At 55.5% G+C, this 16,899-nt stretch overlaps 8 protein-coding genes across 8 annotated transcripts; 5 read left to right on the plus strand and 3 right to left on the minus strand.

Moving 5' to 3' along the window:
* The first annotated feature begins 443 nt into the window (after window positions 1–443).
* On the plus strand, window positions 444–3,225 carry F5144DRAFT_621803 (uncharacterized protein). Its single transcript, XM_066792083.1, has 2 exons — window positions 444–1,563; window positions 1,612–3,225. The coding sequence occupies exons 1-2, from the start codon at window positions 801–803 to the stop codon at window positions 3,003–3,005; spliced, it is 2,157 nt and encodes a 718-aa protein (XP_066641059.1). The 5' UTR covers window positions 444–800; the 3' UTR covers window positions 3,006–3,225.
* A 57-nt stretch (window positions 3,226–3,282) lies between these two features.
* F5144DRAFT_576529 (uncharacterized protein) lies at window positions 3,283–3,874 on the plus strand. Its single transcript, XM_066789140.1, has one exon. It carries the CDS (start codon window positions 3,335–3,337, stop codon window positions 3,857–3,859), a length of 525 nt encoding a protein of 174 aa, XP_066641060.1. The 5' UTR covers window positions 3,283–3,334; the 3' UTR covers window positions 3,860–3,874.
* A 78-nt stretch (window positions 3,875–3,952) lies between these two features.
* On the plus strand, window positions 3,953–4,934 carry F5144DRAFT_280813 (uncharacterized protein). Its single transcript, XM_066783707.1, has 2 exons — window positions 3,953–4,007; window positions 4,066–4,934. Exon 2 carries the CDS (start codon window positions 4,115–4,117, stop codon window positions 4,841–4,843), a length of 729 nt encoding a protein of 242 aa, XP_066641061.1. The 5' UTR covers window positions 3,953–4,007; window positions 4,066–4,114; the 3' UTR covers window positions 4,844–4,934.
* Window positions 4,935–5,517: 583 nt separating this feature from the next.
* F5144DRAFT_280775 (WD40-repeat-containing domain protein) lies at window positions 5,518–7,966 on the minus strand. Its single transcript, XM_066783706.1, has 5 exons — window positions 7,655–7,966; window positions 7,440–7,521; window positions 6,475–7,381; window positions 5,938–6,414; window positions 5,518–5,879 (listed from the first exon to the last, which is right to left on the minus strand). The coding sequence occupies exons 1-5, from the start codon at window positions 7,797–7,799 to the stop codon at window positions 5,631–5,633; spliced, it is 1,860 nt and encodes a 619-aa protein (XP_066641062.1). The 5' UTR covers window positions 7,800–7,966; the 3' UTR covers window positions 5,518–5,630.
* A 2,820-nt stretch (window positions 7,967–10,786) lies between these two features.
* Window positions 10,787–12,298, plus strand: F5144DRAFT_281288 (uncharacterized protein). The gene is made up of 3 exons (XM_066783711.1): window positions 10,787–11,562; window positions 11,614–11,808; window positions 11,858–12,298. The coding sequence occupies exons 1-3, from the start codon at window positions 11,199–11,201 to the stop codon at window positions 12,082–12,084; spliced, it is 786 nt and encodes a 261-aa protein (XP_066641063.1). The 5' UTR covers window positions 10,787–11,198; the 3' UTR covers window positions 12,085–12,298.
* On the minus strand, window positions 12,299–13,359 carry F5144DRAFT_280824 (uncharacterized protein). The gene has a single exon (XM_066783708.1). It carries the CDS (start codon window positions 12,915–12,917, stop codon window positions 12,513–12,515), a length of 405 nt encoding a protein of 134 aa, XP_066641064.1. The 5' UTR covers window positions 12,918–13,359; the 3' UTR covers window positions 12,299–12,512.
* A 56-nt stretch (window positions 13,360–13,415) lies between these two features.
* F5144DRAFT_576542 (uncharacterized protein) lies at window positions 13,416–15,518 on the minus strand. Its single transcript, XM_066789141.1, has 3 exons — window positions 14,677–15,518; window positions 14,118–14,455; window positions 13,416–14,069 (listed from the first exon to the last, which is right to left on the minus strand). The coding sequence occupies exons 1-3, from the start codon at window positions 15,047–15,049 to the stop codon at window positions 13,830–13,832; spliced, it is 951 nt and encodes a 316-aa protein (XP_066641065.1). The 5' UTR covers window positions 15,050–15,518; the 3' UTR covers window positions 13,416–13,829.
* On the plus strand, window positions 15,468–16,784 carry F5144DRAFT_280847 (ribosomal L28e protein family-domain-containing protein). Its single transcript, XM_066783709.1, has 5 exons — window positions 15,468–15,758; window positions 15,822–15,907; window positions 15,962–15,985; window positions 16,055–16,179; window positions 16,241–16,784. Exons 1-5 carry the CDS (start codon window positions 15,719–15,721, stop codon window positions 16,413–16,415), a joined length of 450 nt encoding a protein of 149 aa, XP_066641066.1. The 5' UTR covers window positions 15,468–15,718; the 3' UTR covers window positions 16,416–16,784.
* The last annotated feature ends 115 nt before the right edge of the window (window positions 16,785–16,899 follow it).

Genomic DNA, 16,899 nt, shown 5'->3' on the forward strand with positions numbered 1-16,899 from the left:
CGTTGTTGGAGTACCTAGGTGGAGAAATATTCAGGAGGAGATGGGGCCTTTTACGGGCAATATCAGATGGGATCGCCCGGTTACTTTTTTAGGTTCTTCGTGAGCAGGGAATGCGGTGCAATACTTTGTCGTGTAGTCATGCTTCCCGGTCACCGTCCGGAAAAGAATCGCTTGACAGACGCACGTGTGACTTCACCAACAGAAATAAAAGTTTGGACGGGCTGGCCTACTCTTGGTTGATGCATGTGGGGGATGGGCCACTGTCGGCCTCGATTGGTTCAGAGACCACTGTGCCCCGCTTCTCTCTCTTCCGAGGTCGAGAAATGTTGAGGTCACTTGGGGAAAAGCTTGGCGTCTCGAACTGCACCTGCATTTCACCCAGAAAAGGGTTCCACGGGCCGAGGGCGGCGGTGCCAAGGAGGCGATGATGCTGCTGCGGGAAGGAAGAACAGGCCACTCCCATGCTCCCCAAGTCCCGCTCCAAGGACCCTGTAACGCGACAGCCGCAGCACAGCGACGGGACTGGGTAGGCAACTTCCGAGGAATATCGACTTCGGGTAGCCTCGCTTCCGAATTGCTTGGTTGTGTGAGGAATCGAAAAAAAGTACATTGGGCAACGATGATTGATTGAACTTCGCCTGGGCCATTTGACGACGAAACTGATGATGATCGCATTTCCGCAACAGCGCTTCTCGAGCCCCTAGAACCCGCCAAACCTCAGACCTCGCACGTTGCATCGCACCACACACATCGCAGGCTCTCTCCTATTTACCTGTTCGCATTTCCCATTCCGACTCACCATGGCCGCATCCCGCCGTGGGCAGCCGCCCCTCTCGGTCCGGTTACCTCAGCCCACGTCTGCCGCTCTTCCCGACCTTCCGCCCATCTCGGCCCTCTTCCTGATCGACTTCGACGTCAAGGCCGGGTATACCATCATATGGAAGCGGGCTGTGCAGGGTCTCGAACTGGAGGGTACCGTGGAGTACAAGAGCCTGCCGTCGGGCCTGCACACCGTGTCCGACGACCTGATATACTTCGTCCATGATGGCGGCCACGCCGGCCTTAGCGCCTTCGTCAACACCCCCACCGACGAGGAGGAGACGCGCCATGCGCGCATGATCGCGGTCGGCGTGCTAGTTCCGCTTAGCTACGGCCGCCTCGGGAGGGCATGGCGCCACGCCGAGGGTTTGAAGGACATGGCAGCCAAGCTGGCCGCTGATAGGAAACAAACAAAACTGCTGGACGAGTATTGGGAGAACAATGGGGTGAGCGAGACGACAGCGCCACAGCCATTGAAGGATACCCCGCTCGAGTCACCTCTGCTCAGCATCAAGGCTAGCCGCCCTGGATTAGGCAAAGGGCATGCTAGGAATCGTTCTGCCTCGGACGGCACCGCCTTGATACCACCAGGCCACCGCCTGTCTCCGTTTCATCCGGCCTGGAGCCTGACCTCGTTGCTGGACACCTTTGGGCCCTTGATCTTTCCGATACAACGTGCTGCGCTGCTGCGCAAACGTATTTTGATTTCCTGCCATGCCCCGGTGCACGAGGTCTGCAACTTCGGTAGGCATCCCGATGGAGGGTCTCTGGACGTTCACTAACCCAGCTTAGTATACGATATTTCCGTCTTGTCCAATATACCCCTCTCCGTATGCGACGTAGTAGACCCTGCCGCCCCTGTCCAGCGTCTCCGGCCGCTCTTTTGCATCGGAGTGCACGACATATCCTATTTACTCGAGCACCAAGCGGCGCTGAAGCGAGCTAGCCAAATAAACGACGACCGCGACAGCCACCACAACTCTGACGACACTACCTCGGGCTGGGTAGCGTGCACTACCGACAGCATCCTCGCTATGAAGGAGGGGCTCTGGGACATGCTGATTACCATGCCTCCGCCGCACTCATCGAACGCTAAGCAGCGCGTCTGGCCCACTATAGAATGCCCCAAAGGTGTTCCTGTGAAAGCTACCCAGCGTGACCTTCGGCGCTTCCGTTCCCTCACCCTCGGCCTCGCCCGACTAGCCACTCACCCTCCCACACAACCACCACCCAACCCTCGCAGCCCCCCGTCGGAAGCAAGCGACTCCCCAGCGCCCACCACCCCCGCCATCAGGCTCTCCAAACCCGCCGGCTCCCGCCCCGGAACAGCCGCCGAGGACCGCCCTTCCTCCTTACCCACCATCGGCAGCGGCGACGACACCGACACGATCGTCGAGCCCGCCACCTGGGCCGCCCTCGCCTACAACGGCTTCATGTGGTGGGCCTCGGCCGGCGAGAAGCGCCACAGCGACGAAGTAGACGAGCAGAGCCACGACGCCTCTCTCCTCACCGACCTCGTCCCGCCCGTCTCCCCCGCCGGGGCCGCCTCTTCCCCATCCACCCAAACACGCAGCCAACAACAACAACAACAACAGCAACCACAACAAAGACGAACCAGCTTCGGCGCGGCCGCCGCCGGAAGCGACATGGTCTCCTCCCTCGCCTCGCTCACGGCGCACAACGACAACGGCGTCGACGGCGACGACCGCGACGACGAGACCCGGGCGCGCATCGAGCTGGCTGCCGTCGCTTACTTCCACCGCCTGACCACGTCGCTGCTGTCGGTGCTGGCTGATATTGTCGACTCGTCGGATGAGGATGACCTGCTCGGGCTCGGGCTTGATCTCCGTGAGGATGTGGAGCCGTATGCGGATTATGATGGGCCGGCGGGGGGGCGGGGTGTTGGTGGTGGTGGTGGTGCTGGTGGTGCTGGTGCTGCGGAGGAGGAGGGGGCGAGGTTGTTGGGTGGTGTGGGGAGTGGTGTGGGGAGTGGTGGTGGTGGTGAGGGTGGGAATAGGGTGATGGGGTGGGTGAGGGTGGATAGTGAGGCGCTGGCAGAGATGGGGCTGGATGTGTGGAGCCAGGCGGATGCGGACTTTGTGGGGGAGGTGTCGGCGCGGTATTTTGCCCGGAGGGCGTATGTCGAGACGAAGGGGGTGGAGGTGTGTGGTGTGAGGGTTTGCTAGGGGCCGGCCTTTACCAACGTGGGATACTGGTGGTGAGAGTAGGGGTGAGTGTAGTGATTGCTGGTTTTGGATTCAGTTGTTAGTTATGTATACCTCCCTGAGATATCGAGAGCTGTGGTGGGTTATTATTTGTGTCATGGGACGAGGAATGACAGCGGTTGGGCGAGCAAGCTTGCGGAGCTGTTTGCATGGCGGGTATATAATTGACATTCTTTGGGCTCATATCCCGGCTGACTTGTTAATTCTCAAGTGCCTCTTAACGCTGTGGCTAACTGACTGGCTCACTTGCTGCCTCCCCTTTTCTCCAACATTCTGTTGTCTCGCCCGTTATGACCCTAACCCTGAGCTCGTGCTCTGCTCTCACTTTTCAATGCGCTTCTCTGCATCACTCACCACTTACAACCAACCTCACTCACACTCATCCAATCAACCCCATCTCAACCTCAACCCTTTTTTTGTTTCCTAATAAGTATCATTTCGGCTACTCACCTCAAGACCCACTCTTCCTCAAACATTACATCACCAACCAGCACCTCAAAAACCCCAACCTCGTCCTCCACCACCTCCCTAGAACGAAAAACAACAAACCAACCCCCCTCAGTCAACCAAAAAATGGCCCCCGACCCATCACCAGCACCACCCCCCAACCCAACCACTACCACCACCCCCACCTCATCAACCACCCTCACAACAACAGCCGCGTCTCTCGCCCCCGCCCTCGAGCTGCTCGAGCGCTTCCACCACCGCAACAAGAACCAGCACCGTCTGGCCAAGTGGTGGGCCCAGGCCGACATGCTGCGTCGGCAGGTGCGCAAGATGTTGGGGGAGGTGGAGGGGGCGGTGGGGGTTGTTGAGAGGGGAGAGAGGAGTTCAAGAAAAGGGAGGGGGAAGGGAAGGGGGGAGGTTGGGGGTGGGAAAGGGGTGGGGATGGGGGTGCTGGTGCTGGTGGAGAAGAGGGCGGCGTTTTTAAGGGGGGTGTTGGGGCCGAGGGCGTTTTTGTAGGTTGTTCTTGTGGTTGTTGTGTTGGTGTGAGATGGGATGGGTTGCTAACTGTTCGCAGGGCCTTCACACAGTTGTCGGCGGACCGGCAGTTTGCACACCTTGGGCTGATGCTGCTCGGGGTGCTGGCGCAGGTGGACCAGGCTGTTGCACCGTTTGCTACTGGGCCCAGCGACTCGTCGGAGGGGGCGGATGCTAGGGGGGAAGCAGCCGCAAGTGTTCAGTCGGCTGGGATGAGCGGCGTCGCGGGGGAGGATACGGTAGACCGAGGCTTGGATCTGGAAATGGATGTAGACATGGGCGTGGCCGTCTCGAGAGAAGAGGTCATGCTGTCCATCGAGCAGGACGCAGCCCCACGACCAGCGCCTTCACAGGCAACAGGACAACCCCATCCACGATCCATATCCCTCCCAATCAACCCCTCATCGAAGCGAAAGCTGCCCACCCAAACCGCCCTATCAAAAACCGAACCGCCCAGCAAAGAGGGCAGCACCAACACCGACCCAGCAAAGCCCAAAAAGCCGTCAAAGAAAGCAGGCAACGACGAGTTCGACAACATCTTCGGCCCGTCAGAGGAAGACACCGCCCCGGCACCAACCAAATCCCAAGTAAAGAAGAAAGCCAAGCCAAGAACAGTGGACGAAGAATCCAACACCACCGCTAAAAGCTCACCCCCACACGAAGCGAGGCTATCACAGAAGAAAAAGAAGACTCGCGACGCAGGAGGCGACGAGTTCGACGACATTTTTGGCTCGCTCGACGACGGCAAGAGCAAGAAGCCCAAAAAGAAGAAGCGGAAGAAGGGGGATGAGTTTGATGATATCTTTGGGGGGTTGTGATGTTATCACATATGTATCGCCTACCTGGGGGTCAGTTGGACTGGTTATGTTTGGAATTACCCATTGTAGCTGTGGTACTGATGATGGAGGTTGTAAGAAGAGGATTGGGGTGGTTATGGGTATGTTTAACTCTGGGACATTTCAGAGCATGTGTAAACAGCGACCTATGTGGGGGACATGGTTAATACAATAATACGTATCCGCAATTGTAGCACATACACAACCAAACCACCAAATCACATACTTGACAAACATCAATTAGAACTGACCTACTACATATTGGGTAGGCTACTGGACTACCAGCATGCCTAATACAGGAGGGGGGGGGAGAGTTCGCGGCCAGCAACCATTTGACACTAAAGACAACAACAACAGCAACAGCAACAGCAACAACAGTGACCCATTCCATCCATCCCACAAAAGCCAACATAAAAGAAAGAAGGAACAAGGGAAGAAAGTTCTCCAAGCCATTCCTGACGCCGCAACATCCAAATGGGAAACCGCCTACGTACGTCACACTCCAACCCCGAGTAGTCCCAGCTCCAACCAAGCAAGCCATCATCGCCCCCTCGGCCCAACCCTATTTCTATTCTTATGACGGGCGGCCCTGCAACCTGCGTCGTTGCGCATTCTCAAATAACACCTGAGTCCAAATCAAGGGATGCACGGCGCTCTCGCGATGTGCGGCCTTCGACGGGCCCCGCAACCTGCGTCGTCGTTGCGCATTCTCAAAGAACACCCTCGCCCCAACCGAGGGAGGCACGGCGTTTTCGCGATGTGCGGCCTTCTACGGCCGCCTGTCCAAGCGAGTATACGACCAGATGCGCGCGCGCATGTCACCCGAGCCCGTGGCGAAGAAGCCGCCGCCAGGAGTGACGACAGGGCTGGGAGCAACCGAGATGACTGAGTTCTTGTGGCCCTGGAGCATGAGCTGGGTATGGCCGGTGCGCGGGTCCCAAAACTGGACGCCGCGGTCCTTGGAGCCGGAGAGCACCCACTCCGAGTCGGGGGTGAGCGCAACGCTGAGGACAAAGTCCTGTATCTCTCGTGTTAGCGGACGTGCACAGTGAGTCAAGGTCGGCTTGTAAACGTACCCGGTGACCTTCGAAGGTCTTGATGCAGCGACCACCCTTGAGCGGGGGCTGCTGAGTGTGGCCGATTTGGCGAGAGGTGGTCAATTCCCACATCTTGATCGTCTTGTCCAAACTGCCACTGACAAGTTCACGGGCGTTGGGGGAGAATGCAACACTATAGACACTGTCCTTGTGGCCGTCCGGGCCTTCGAGGCGCTCGAGGAGGTAACCCATCTTAACATCCCACACCCTCACGCTCTTATCCAGGGAGCCGGCAGCGACCAATTTGGTGTCGGGCGAAATGGCGACAGTCGTAACGCCATCCTCAATAGTAAGTGTCAAGTTGCAGTTGCCCGTTTCCAAGTCCCAGATTCTGACGGTCCGATCGCCACTACCAGAAGCAATGGTGCGTCCATCGCGGGCAAAGTCTAGGGAGTAAATATCCTGGTCGTGACCGGCGAACGTGGTCCGAATCACGCGATTTTGAATGTCCCAGACCTGTGCAAGTTAGCATGGCTGCTGTGACACAAACAAAGTTCAACATGAAGCAAAACTCACCCTGATCAACTTATCCTCGGCTCCGGTGGCTAGATACTTGCCATCCGGGCTGAAGCAGACGCTCCTGATGTAAAGATCGCCGTTAAGATCGATACTCTCGTCCTGGAGGACACAAATCTTCTCGCCCGTGTTGACATCGTAGATCTGAGCCGATCTGTTGCAACCGGTGGCGACATATTTGCCGTCATGGCTGAACCTGACGCAGCATACGACGCTCTCGTGCTGAAGGGTGTGTACGAGATCCACATCCAAGACCCGGGGGACGGTTTGGTTGAAAATGGCCCACCAATCGTCCCTCACTTTCTTGATGTGATTCGGCAGGCGCTCCGGGTCAAGGTCGCCCAGCGCGTTGTTGTGAGGCGGGGGGGCGGGAACATGCTGGGCCATCCTGGTATGGTCAGGCGTCGGGTGGGTAGGGACCTGGGGGGACTGTCCAGGGCCGTTGTAAGGGACCGGAGTATTGATTTGCGGCGTGGCCGGGCCAGCTGCCGGTGGCCTGCCGATGGGTCGCTTGTTTCCCGGCCCCGGCGATGCGGTGCTCTGGGGAGGTTGGGGAGGGAAACCTCCCGGCGCGGGGGCCTGCGGATACTGCGGTTGAAACGGAGGCTGTTGAGATGGGGGGGGGGGCGGCGGCGGCGGCGGGCCTTGCAGTCCGGGGGGCGCGGGGGGCATGTGTGGAGGGGGCTGTTGTTGCTCTTGCTGTTGCTGGGGGTGGGGCGGCGGAACGAGGCCTCCTTGGGTGACTTGACCGGAGAGTATGGCCCCAATGACTGTATTGTTCCCCGGATTACCGATCTGCGGCGGCTGCTGAGGAGGAGCGACGTGCTGGGGAGGGGGGTTCATGGGACCCGGCGGGCCTCCGCGGTTGTCCAGTTGGCGGCGCAACATGGCGACTTCGTCATCGTATCTAATAGCTGGCGCGTTAGGGCGGTGAGGCTGGCAGACAACGTAGGAGGGCCACTCACTTCTGCTTGAGTCCCATTTGGGCCTGTTCCATTTGATAGACTTTCTCACGAATAATTTGCATTTCTTGGACTTGGGCCTGAACTATCAGACGAACTGTTAGCGCCCACCCGACTAAATGCGCGACAGCCAAGGCTGCTAGCAGGTAGGGTTCGTCCCGTCGCGCTTATGACGCGGCGACGTTAATGATGGCAGGGCCAGGACGGGAACGGCTTACTCTGATGCTCGTAAGTCTCGGTCTGGCGAACGTGAGACTCGAACTCGGCGCGGATTTGGTCGAGCAGCTCGTTGAGACGGCTGGCGCCGCCATTGGCAGGGGGCACGCCCCTCATACCCTGATGGCCGGGATACATCGACGACATGGTTTCTCGTCGAAATATCTCTCGCTATTGTTCCTTATGTCTCCGCAGTGGCGGCTGAGGGATAAGGAAGGTCGATTTTCGATGGAATCGCGATTGGTATCGTGTGTTGAGTTGATGGGGTAACCTGAGGGCGACGGCGGAAATTTTTCCCTCGATCAACAACAGCTGGCCAGGAGGTTCAGCCTCCCCGCGCACGCGCAAAAAACACAACTCGGATTAGGAGGAGCGCCTTGGCGTGGATGCAATGCGCGTCACCACGAAACGGCTACACGGTATTCGCAGTTTTTGGCTTTAAATGCAAGCCGTGATTCCGATTGTCATCGGACGGCAGGCGGTTAGGCGGACGAATATGCTACCAACGGTGGTTGGGAACGGGCCGTGCTAGGGGATGGGATGGGATGGGGAAAGTGTGTCGTAAGGAAGGAAAAGGAACGGAACACCCCAGAGCGGAGGGGCGGCTGATGAACTTTGGGGGAAGCGCAAGGCAATCCGGCTGGCCAAGTCATTCCCAAGGAAAAAAAGGTAAGGTACCTTGCCCGACATGCGGCGGGCGCCACCCAAGCAATTGCAGAGCTCACGGACATGGACAGGGGTGCAGGGGTAGGATGCTCAGGCGTCTGCAGGCGGATACCCTGTGTGGGTCCAGCCCGTGCGTCGCCAGGGTATCTTAGCGTGGCCGTTCTGGAAAGCGGAAATGGCCAAAGTGGGGGAAGTGGGGCTCAAGGGAGTGTGCATTCTGCCCGCAGGAGTGGAGTGACCCCAAAAGGACGAGACTGCCTGGCTGCAATGCAAGCACGACTCTGCTCATGTTCTGTTTCCCGAGAAACATGGAACCAACCACAACGCAACATTCCCGGCTGGCTCTCCGCCGAAACGAAAAGAAAAAGAGCCGAGTCATTTTTTGGCCTGTACCGTGGATTACCGCTCCTACAAATAAAGATATCACGCCGGTTTCAAACCTATCAGCAGATCTCATGGAATCTGATTTTAATTTGGTCAGGGAGCGAGCCGCCCATGTCCATGTCCATGTCCATGTTCGATGTGCTGAGAAAGTGACGAGCACTTTCTCACTCCCTAGTCCACATCTTTCGTATCCTGATCTCACCTTACCCACGCTCCCACGGTTCTTCAGAAGCAGGCCAAGCGATGGGTGGCAGGAGGCAGGGTAGTGTGATTGTGACATCTTGTGTAAGTAGCATTTCCTCCAGCAGCTCTTTTTCAACAAATGCCCTGCAGGTGCCTTGCAGCCATAATTATCCGGCCGACGACCATGGTGGCCAGGGGGGTCTGGGCTCCGGACAGATTGTGCGGCCTCGGCAAGCCCCCGCGGCCCCGCGCCTTGAATCGTGTCGAGACACCCTGGGCGTGAGCGGCACAAGGTCTGAGAAGTGGTGTGTGTGGGGAAGATGGATTGCTCCTTTCGGCTCACCTACATAGTACACGCTTGTTCCCGTTCTCCAGCTGGGCGCTGGGTGCTGGGGAGCGGTTTGGCAGACTGCCACACTGCCAATGGGGCGGGTTGCACCGTTCGATGGGGGGCCTGTGCTACCAGACTGATGCAGTGATGCAGTGATGCAGCGATGCGGTGATGCAGTACACAGTGTGTACTTGAAATGATGGGCCCTGTGCCACCACCAACTGGTGGTGGGGAGAACCCCGATCCATAGGACAGATCACAGTCAATCCTTCGTCCGGTTAGGCCCGATTTATTACTTCGGGCAGAAGAGAGCATAAGGAGTGGAACAGGTGGTGGGCCGCGTGCTCAACGTGCAGGATCATGACGGCTTCCAGCCATTAGACTCGCCGACGGTTTTGGATGCATGCCATTCACCCTCATCATACGTACATGTATGTACATGCACGTGGAGGTATGTACATGTATGTACACTAGTTAATCTGCATCGCTTCTGACGTTGCATGCTGACGGGCTTGTCGTCGTGCGGCATCCTTTCTTACATTTTCCTCCCGTGTACGAAACTTGAAGCGGGACTGCACCCGGCTGGGAAGCAAGTATCCGAGTGGCCACTGCGAGGTCCGGAACTGCCGTTCTGAGACCGGCGCCCAGCTCACCGCTCCTCCTGTCGCTATCTCACCTTACCCACCAACTCAAGACAACCCTTGTCAGGCGGGAGAACAGAACTTTTGTGCGGTTCCTGCTTGCTTCAAGACGTAGAAATCGAACATAATGGCCAATTTACGTGATATCCGCTCAATTTACTGCTTTCGTTTTTGTAATGGGAGTCAGCCATTTCGAACTTTTCACAAAAGGATCTACCATCGCCGCCCGCGGGGTTACATGTCCACCAACGACTCAGTCAATCCCCAGCGAAATCCACTCAGCCTCGTCACCGTCCAGCAAAAGCTGGGCCTAGAACCGCATGTACCGGCGGTTGGCACAGACATCACGCCATGTTAAGAAGGATAATGACGTATGTGCAAATCAAGTTCGATACCACAGGAGAGTGTCAAGAGGTTTTTGCATGAATATATTCATGAATTTGGAAAAGGAATAACAGGAACGTGATGTTGTGGGAAGTTCTTCATTTTTCTTTCGTTTCCAAAGGTGTGTCCCGAGCCGGGCTCCTCGATTGCCGGTTCGGCAGAGAAATTGTACGGCCCGAGACAGCACCCGGTTCAGCCTTAAGGGTCTGCACACCATAACGTGCCTCCATGGGTAGGTACCTATTTAAACAATACCCTGCTGTTCAGCTAAAGGTCCAAAGCCGCAGTAGGGACTGATAAGTCGTGCGATAAGTTTCTAGAGTAGGTATTTCGGAGGCCTGCCCGCCACATTACACCGCGGCTGTGCTCCGAGGCTCCCGGAGGAAAGTGGAAACTTATTAGTGGCTTGATGTCATCTTTTTCTTTTTCAGCGGAATGTTTCATCCGATCTTGTGGGGTGGGCTAAACCACATCGGGCTACTGAAACACCTCTCTTGCACAGTTTCGGCGTTTGTCCCCGCGAAACAGAACGGCGCTTCGAATTGGTATCGCCCCAAGCTTTCTCTCTCTTCAAAGTATTATTTCTCTTCAAAGTATTAGGCAAGAGCTTGGGAAAGATGGAGCGCTCATATACGGTGAACCAATCCAACCAATTCTCCACAACCACACGCCAAAATCTGGCTCAATCTGCCAGTTTTGATGTTCGGCAACTTGAGTGGGCGGCCAAACTGGCCAACTGTGGGTTACTAAGGCTTCAAACAGCCTAGCGGCGTCGAGGAGGTCATGATGCAACTCCGGTCCCTGAGCACACAGACACCCTCCGTTTCACTTGTTATTTCCTTCTCACCAACTAGATAGATGGCCGACTTGTAGTTGGGCCTGTCCAGATCGAGCACTCGCCACGTCTTTTGCCTTCTTTTCTGTCTTGTGTATTGTGCGATATTACTATCGGTTAACATGTCCAACATCCACTACCATCGCGTCCCTCTTGACGAGGAGCCCAGTCCTAAGAGCCGCCGGGTACGGCCTGATTCAGATACAGACGACGAAGTGATCTCATATAATCGGAGCAAGTCCCACAGCCACTGGGCGTGGCTTGCCCATGCCGTGCTCCTCTCAGTTTCAATGACCTTCTTTGCTATTTCATTTTGCCTGAGGTCGGGAAACCATAGCGGCCATAGACCCTTGCCTGATGCAGCACCGGTATTACCGGTAATCGAGTACGAAACCAAACAAGCCGGATTGGGCCCAGCATGGAGGGACTCGCCATATGCGGGTCGGAGTAGAGAGGCGGAAGAGGCCTGGCGATCTCTTACACAAGGTAAACACTCAACCCGGTATATACCATCTGACACTTGCTGACGAGAGGTAGCGGGCGATGTGTTTCTCACCGAAGCAGCGGCCTACAAACTAGGCGTATCACCCAACACGGCGACGAGCAGGCACCCTGAGACGGGCGAGCAGGGCTACAGAGCCGGTGTCGAGGTATTTTACCAGCTGCGTTGCCTGAACCTACTCAGGCAAGAGGCTCGCGGGGTGGGCGGCACCGAGACAAACGTAGATATTGGTGAGTGGGCAGCACTTATGGGGAGCAAACAGTTGCTGACCGCGCTTAGACTACTGTGTTGAGCTACTCCGGGAGACTCTGATGTGCCACAGTGATGCGGGCATCTTCGCCGTCGGCAACACCGCCGAGCATATGAGCCAAGTGACACCTGGCGGGCGACTCGAATTTGAAGGGGCCCGCACGTGTAGGAGTTTCGAGGCAGCAAAGAAATGGAGTGATGAGCACGGGGTGAAGACAGGGCAAGACAATGCCGAGTCCAGTATGGGTAGTAAATAATGAATTGTGATTAATGCCTTTATTCTGGCAAGTACCCAAACATGTCCATCGCAGCCCTCCGCCTGTAAAGGCTCGAAAACAGCGGGTAATGTGCTGTGGCTCAAAATATGACACCAGATTCCACGCGCTGATAAACAGAGTCTCTGTCCGCTACTGGCATGGCTGCATGGAGATACTCCGTCTCATCCTGCATTCAGAGGATTTGGTATCATCCCCCCGGAGACAGCGTAACCCCAAGCATCCCATGGCCCCCTCGACGCCTCGCAATCCCGCTTCGAGAAAAGGTACACAAAGAAAACACAAGGAAATGCTAGAATACGCAAAGGAAATAGTAACGATAGACCAGGTAGCATCTCGCCACACCAAAACAATCCTCCTCCGCCCAAAAGGCAAACGAAAAGCAGCCAACCCCCAACAACCGAACCCCCTCAAGAAAAGCTCACAAACTTCGGATCCCTCGGCCTCCCATCCGCACCAATCCCATTCTCCTTAAACCGCTGCTCCATATACACCCGCCTGGCCTCATCAAACTTCAGCCTCCTCTTCTTCATAATCCTTAGCACCTCCCTCTTCGCAGTATCATCCAGGCCCGCGCGGCCGTCCCCGCCCTCCACGTTGGCCGCCAGGTCGAAGTTGGCCGACGACAGGCCCGCCTCCATGTCGTCCTCGAACGAGCCCCCCGGCGCCAGCCGCGAGTACAGGTAGTCGCTGCCGGGGATGTGCAGGCTCTGCACCCGCGTCTGGAACCCGGGCAGCCAGCGCGTGCGGGTGAGGTAGAGGGTCGTGCCGGTGATGAGGACCAGGAAGGTCAGGCTGTAGAGGAGGTAACCCATTTTGTTGTGTGTGGGTGTGTTTGTGGTGGGGTGGTTGCGCGGGGGCGCTTGGTCCCTTGTTTTGGGGGTTGGAGGGTCGAGGTGTTGATGTTTTCTTTGAATGAGGGGACGTCGTTTGGGGGATTGGGAGTGCCGCGCGGCGGGATATTGCTTTGTGGCGCAGGCTTGACGGTGTTTCGGAAGCGGCGGGCGGCGGGATGTTCACGCAAATGCGCCGGAGGTGGGGGAAGAGAAATCAAGAAAAAAAGAGCGTAGGCGAAAGAAAGATAAAGCGTGTTACGCAGGTGGGGAGAACATGTCGTTAGGCTCGAGTTGGCGAGCCCTGGGTGCTAATCGCGAAACATTCAAAGGGTCTTGAGATGTATCGGGTTTGTCGCCGAAGAGGCCGCCGTCAGCTTGGCATAGGTAGCATGGAATGACGATGGGCAAATCCCCGCACGGGCCACATGCATGAAGGAGGGCGAGTCGTTTTTACATATTTTCTTAAGAGTATACTATATTGGTTAATGTTACTTGATTACTCCCTATAAGAATAATAATAGCATTCTTTTCTTCTTTTCTTCTCTTCTTCTTTTCCTCTCGATAAAAGTCCTTCCACCACCTCGGGGAGTTAGAAGATAAGTGGCACATGCTATAATTAAGTGCAACCCGCCATAGGGTAAGCTTACTGAGAGCTAGGTCTCTGCCTACTACTGCCTACCTAGGTATAAACCGCATCTATCCACCCATCCAACCGAAGGGCTACAAGGTGGCCGAGCTTCGTTAACCCATCTTCCCGTATATCCTTCCAATCTAAATCCTCAAGGATATCGTCAATGTAACGGCCCGCTGCAGAAAGGTGAAGAATATGGGCAATGGCAGAATGGAGCGCCAAAAACCGCGGTAAGGGTGGCTCTACGGATCCGTCCTCGGTTAGATAGAATGTGCGTTCGACGAGCAGATCCGGCAGAAGGAAGGACTCGAGGAAAGTCTGGATTCGGTAGGTATGCTCTCGGCCAGGTAGAACACCTGAAATCTGCTAAACATCAAGTGCAGCTCCGGGTTCAATGTGATGGCGTTTCGTGGTCTATCAATGTCGGTGCCTTGGAGGAAGTCGGTAACTCCACCGTCAAACATATTGAGAATATTAAGTGCGGCTTTTTTGGAGGGAGGCTGACGGGGTTAGCTACCATCTTAAAGAGATGACAGAAAGAAACAGACCAGTTGAGATGCGCTTCCCATGTCCGTAAGAGGACGAGGAAGGATATGTGCGACCTCCAGTTTAGCAAACCTCTTATTTTCTGTTGCAAGGCGGTTGCCATCGTCATCCACAGCATCGTCGTCCACAGCATCGGTATTAGGCTTGCCAAAACGGTCAGCGGCTTCCATGATATCGAACCGACGACTGGCCACACAGCGGTGGCGGTCACGGACAAGGCAGTCCTCGCGAAGGCCTGCCATTCGTTCTGACCTGCCGATGAAGTCTTGCGCACCCCCTTGCGCTCGTTCGGAGTGGACTACCGGGGGAAACTGCGGCGTTTTGAGGGCAGAAGCACGCACTAGAATAGTGTTAATACAGGACAATAATGTTGTAGGAGAGAACAATATAGTAGAAGAAGACAATATCGTAGGAGAAGACAATGCCGTGGGAGAGGGAGAAGACAGTGCCGTGGGAGAAGGTAACATCGTGGGGGAAGATAATGTCGTGAGAGAAGATAATATCGTAGAAGGTAATGTTGAGAAAGAAGGTAATTTTATAAGATAGAGCGAGCAAGCTTACAAGGTAGGAAGAAATTATCGAAAAAGTAGTCTGCAAAGCGAGACAATCCCGAGCTCAATTCCTCTTCGCAATTCTCAAAATCGATATCATCATCGTGTTGTTCATCAATTAATGTAAGCCCCATCGACCGGAAAAATGTGCGTAGAAAGATGTCCTTCGAGACCTCGGAGCGTACATATTCATAAGTGAGACGCACGAGTCGAGGGCGGTTATATTGGCTCCCACCGGCAGCAGCGCCTTCAAAATGGTTGACGATGCGCTGGAATTTGTTGCTTAACCGGGCGCGTCCGGCAGGTTCTAGGGCCGGCTCGTCAGAAAATGATATGATCCCTTCGAGGGATGATCGACGCCGATGGTGAGGGAGAGGAACCATCTTCCTGGCGCTGTTTGTTTATTGTTGTTTGTTGTCGTCGTTGAGCAACTGAGAACGAGGCCACAGAGTTAAACCCCACTTTTCAAGAGTTTGACATTAACACCACATAAGCTCTCAAGAATATATATATGTACCTAAACAGTTTAAAACAGGAAAAGAAAACAACGGCTTGATGGTTCATGCTGCGAATAAATTTCCTCAGCTATCAGTACAGATGGAAGAAGAGAGGAAAGCAGTTGAGAAGAAAGAAAAGAAAACCATAGGAGACGGGGGACTAAAAGAAAAGAAGGAACAAAAAGCTAGAAGAAGGAAGGGAAAAGAAAAAGTAAAGAGAAAAGAAAATTCTAAAGACAAGGGAAACTAAAAGAAAAGAAGTGAAAAGAAAATACAGAGGAAGAAAAGTTAAATGCAAATAGTTGGTATTGTCACCAGAAGTCAAGTTGATGTAAAAGCACTTAGAGCGAGAGATTCTTAAGAGCGTGATGACATGGAGACATGCACAGTACGAACACCCGGCCGCATTCCCAGCCTAACCCCAACTAGCAAATTAAGCGAGCCCACACTCGCCGCACCAAAAATCCAGCATTTGGGTCTGAAATTCGATATCACGAAAACTTGCCGACGCCTTGATTTTGACTGCATCGCCTGTTCAACGTCCATATCGCCAAAATGTCCAACGTCTCCGCCGACCTTATTTGGGAGATTTCCCGTAAGTTGTCCTAGCTGCAAATTTGGAAGGGTTCGCGCAGTTTCTGACCAACATCTTTCGCAGGCCCCTCCAACTCGTACCTCGTCAAGACGAGGACGGGTCAGTTCTCGCGGGATCCCCTCAACCTGACGAACCTGCACTCGCGCAAGGTACGATTCGATGGAAAATACCGGGAAAGAATACTCCGCTAACGCAGACAACAGTTCGCAGGTTTCGTCAATGACAAGGTACGAATAATTCGAGCACAGCTTCCGATGGGATCTGGGGAGGAATAATGATCTAATACAGAGGGTTAGGCTCTCGGCATCTCCGCCAACGAGAAGGGCGGCGTTCAGGTGATCAGCAAGAAGCCCGCCTCGGCCAACAAGCCTGCCTCGGGCCTGCACACCGTCACCTATGGCGGCAACAAGACGTCCCGCAAGTCAGTAGAAGCAAGTCTCGGAACGAAAACGATGGGAGATGCTGACATCGCTGCTTCACAGGACCTACCGCGCCGTTGCCAACCAGGCCGCCAAGAACGGATACCGCGCCGACCTCCGCGCCGCCGCTGTCTCGCGCGCCAGCGCCATCCGCCGGTCCCAGCGGGCCGTCAAGCCCAGCCCGGAGCAGAAGCTGAGGGGCAACGCCGCCAAGAAGGCTGCCGCTGCTAAGCAGTAGAGGATGATGGACGGACAGGAAAGGGCCGGAAGCGTAGCTCTGTATTGAGACCGCAAACCTCGCGCCGAGGAGTGCATTACCGACGATGGAATGCGGGGCAATGGGGACAGGACGGATTGCCAAAAAGACTTGCATTCAGGAACGGCCACGGCGTTTGATATCCAAAGAATCGATCACTCAAGCGGGGTCTTTGCAGCCCGGATGGCGTTGCGACACAATACATGTGATAGAGAGCACAACCACCTGCGTGCCCACCAGCCTGCTGTCCGAGTTAAGAAGCCCACTCGCGTGACGACATGTAGATGATCGGAAAGAGATAACGGGAAATCGTGCAATCTGCTTCTCCATATTCACAAGGGTCTTCGGCCTCCAGCTTCGGGGCGAGGTATTCGCGGTGTCCCGGGCCCGCCCGATACTCCGGGCCGAGAGCCGGGCCTCGGAAGCAAATCGGGTAACCGTCTTGACCAGAGCGTGGGTGACCAGC

Source organism: Chaetomium tenue, assembly GCF_020726465.1.
Source record: "Chaetomium tenue strain MPI-SDFR-AT-0079 chromosome Unknown F5144scaffold_5, whole genome shotgun sequence".
Lineage (NCBI taxonomy): Eukaryota > Fungi > Ascomycota > Sordariomycetes > Sordariales > Chaetomiaceae > Chaetomium > Chaetomium tenue.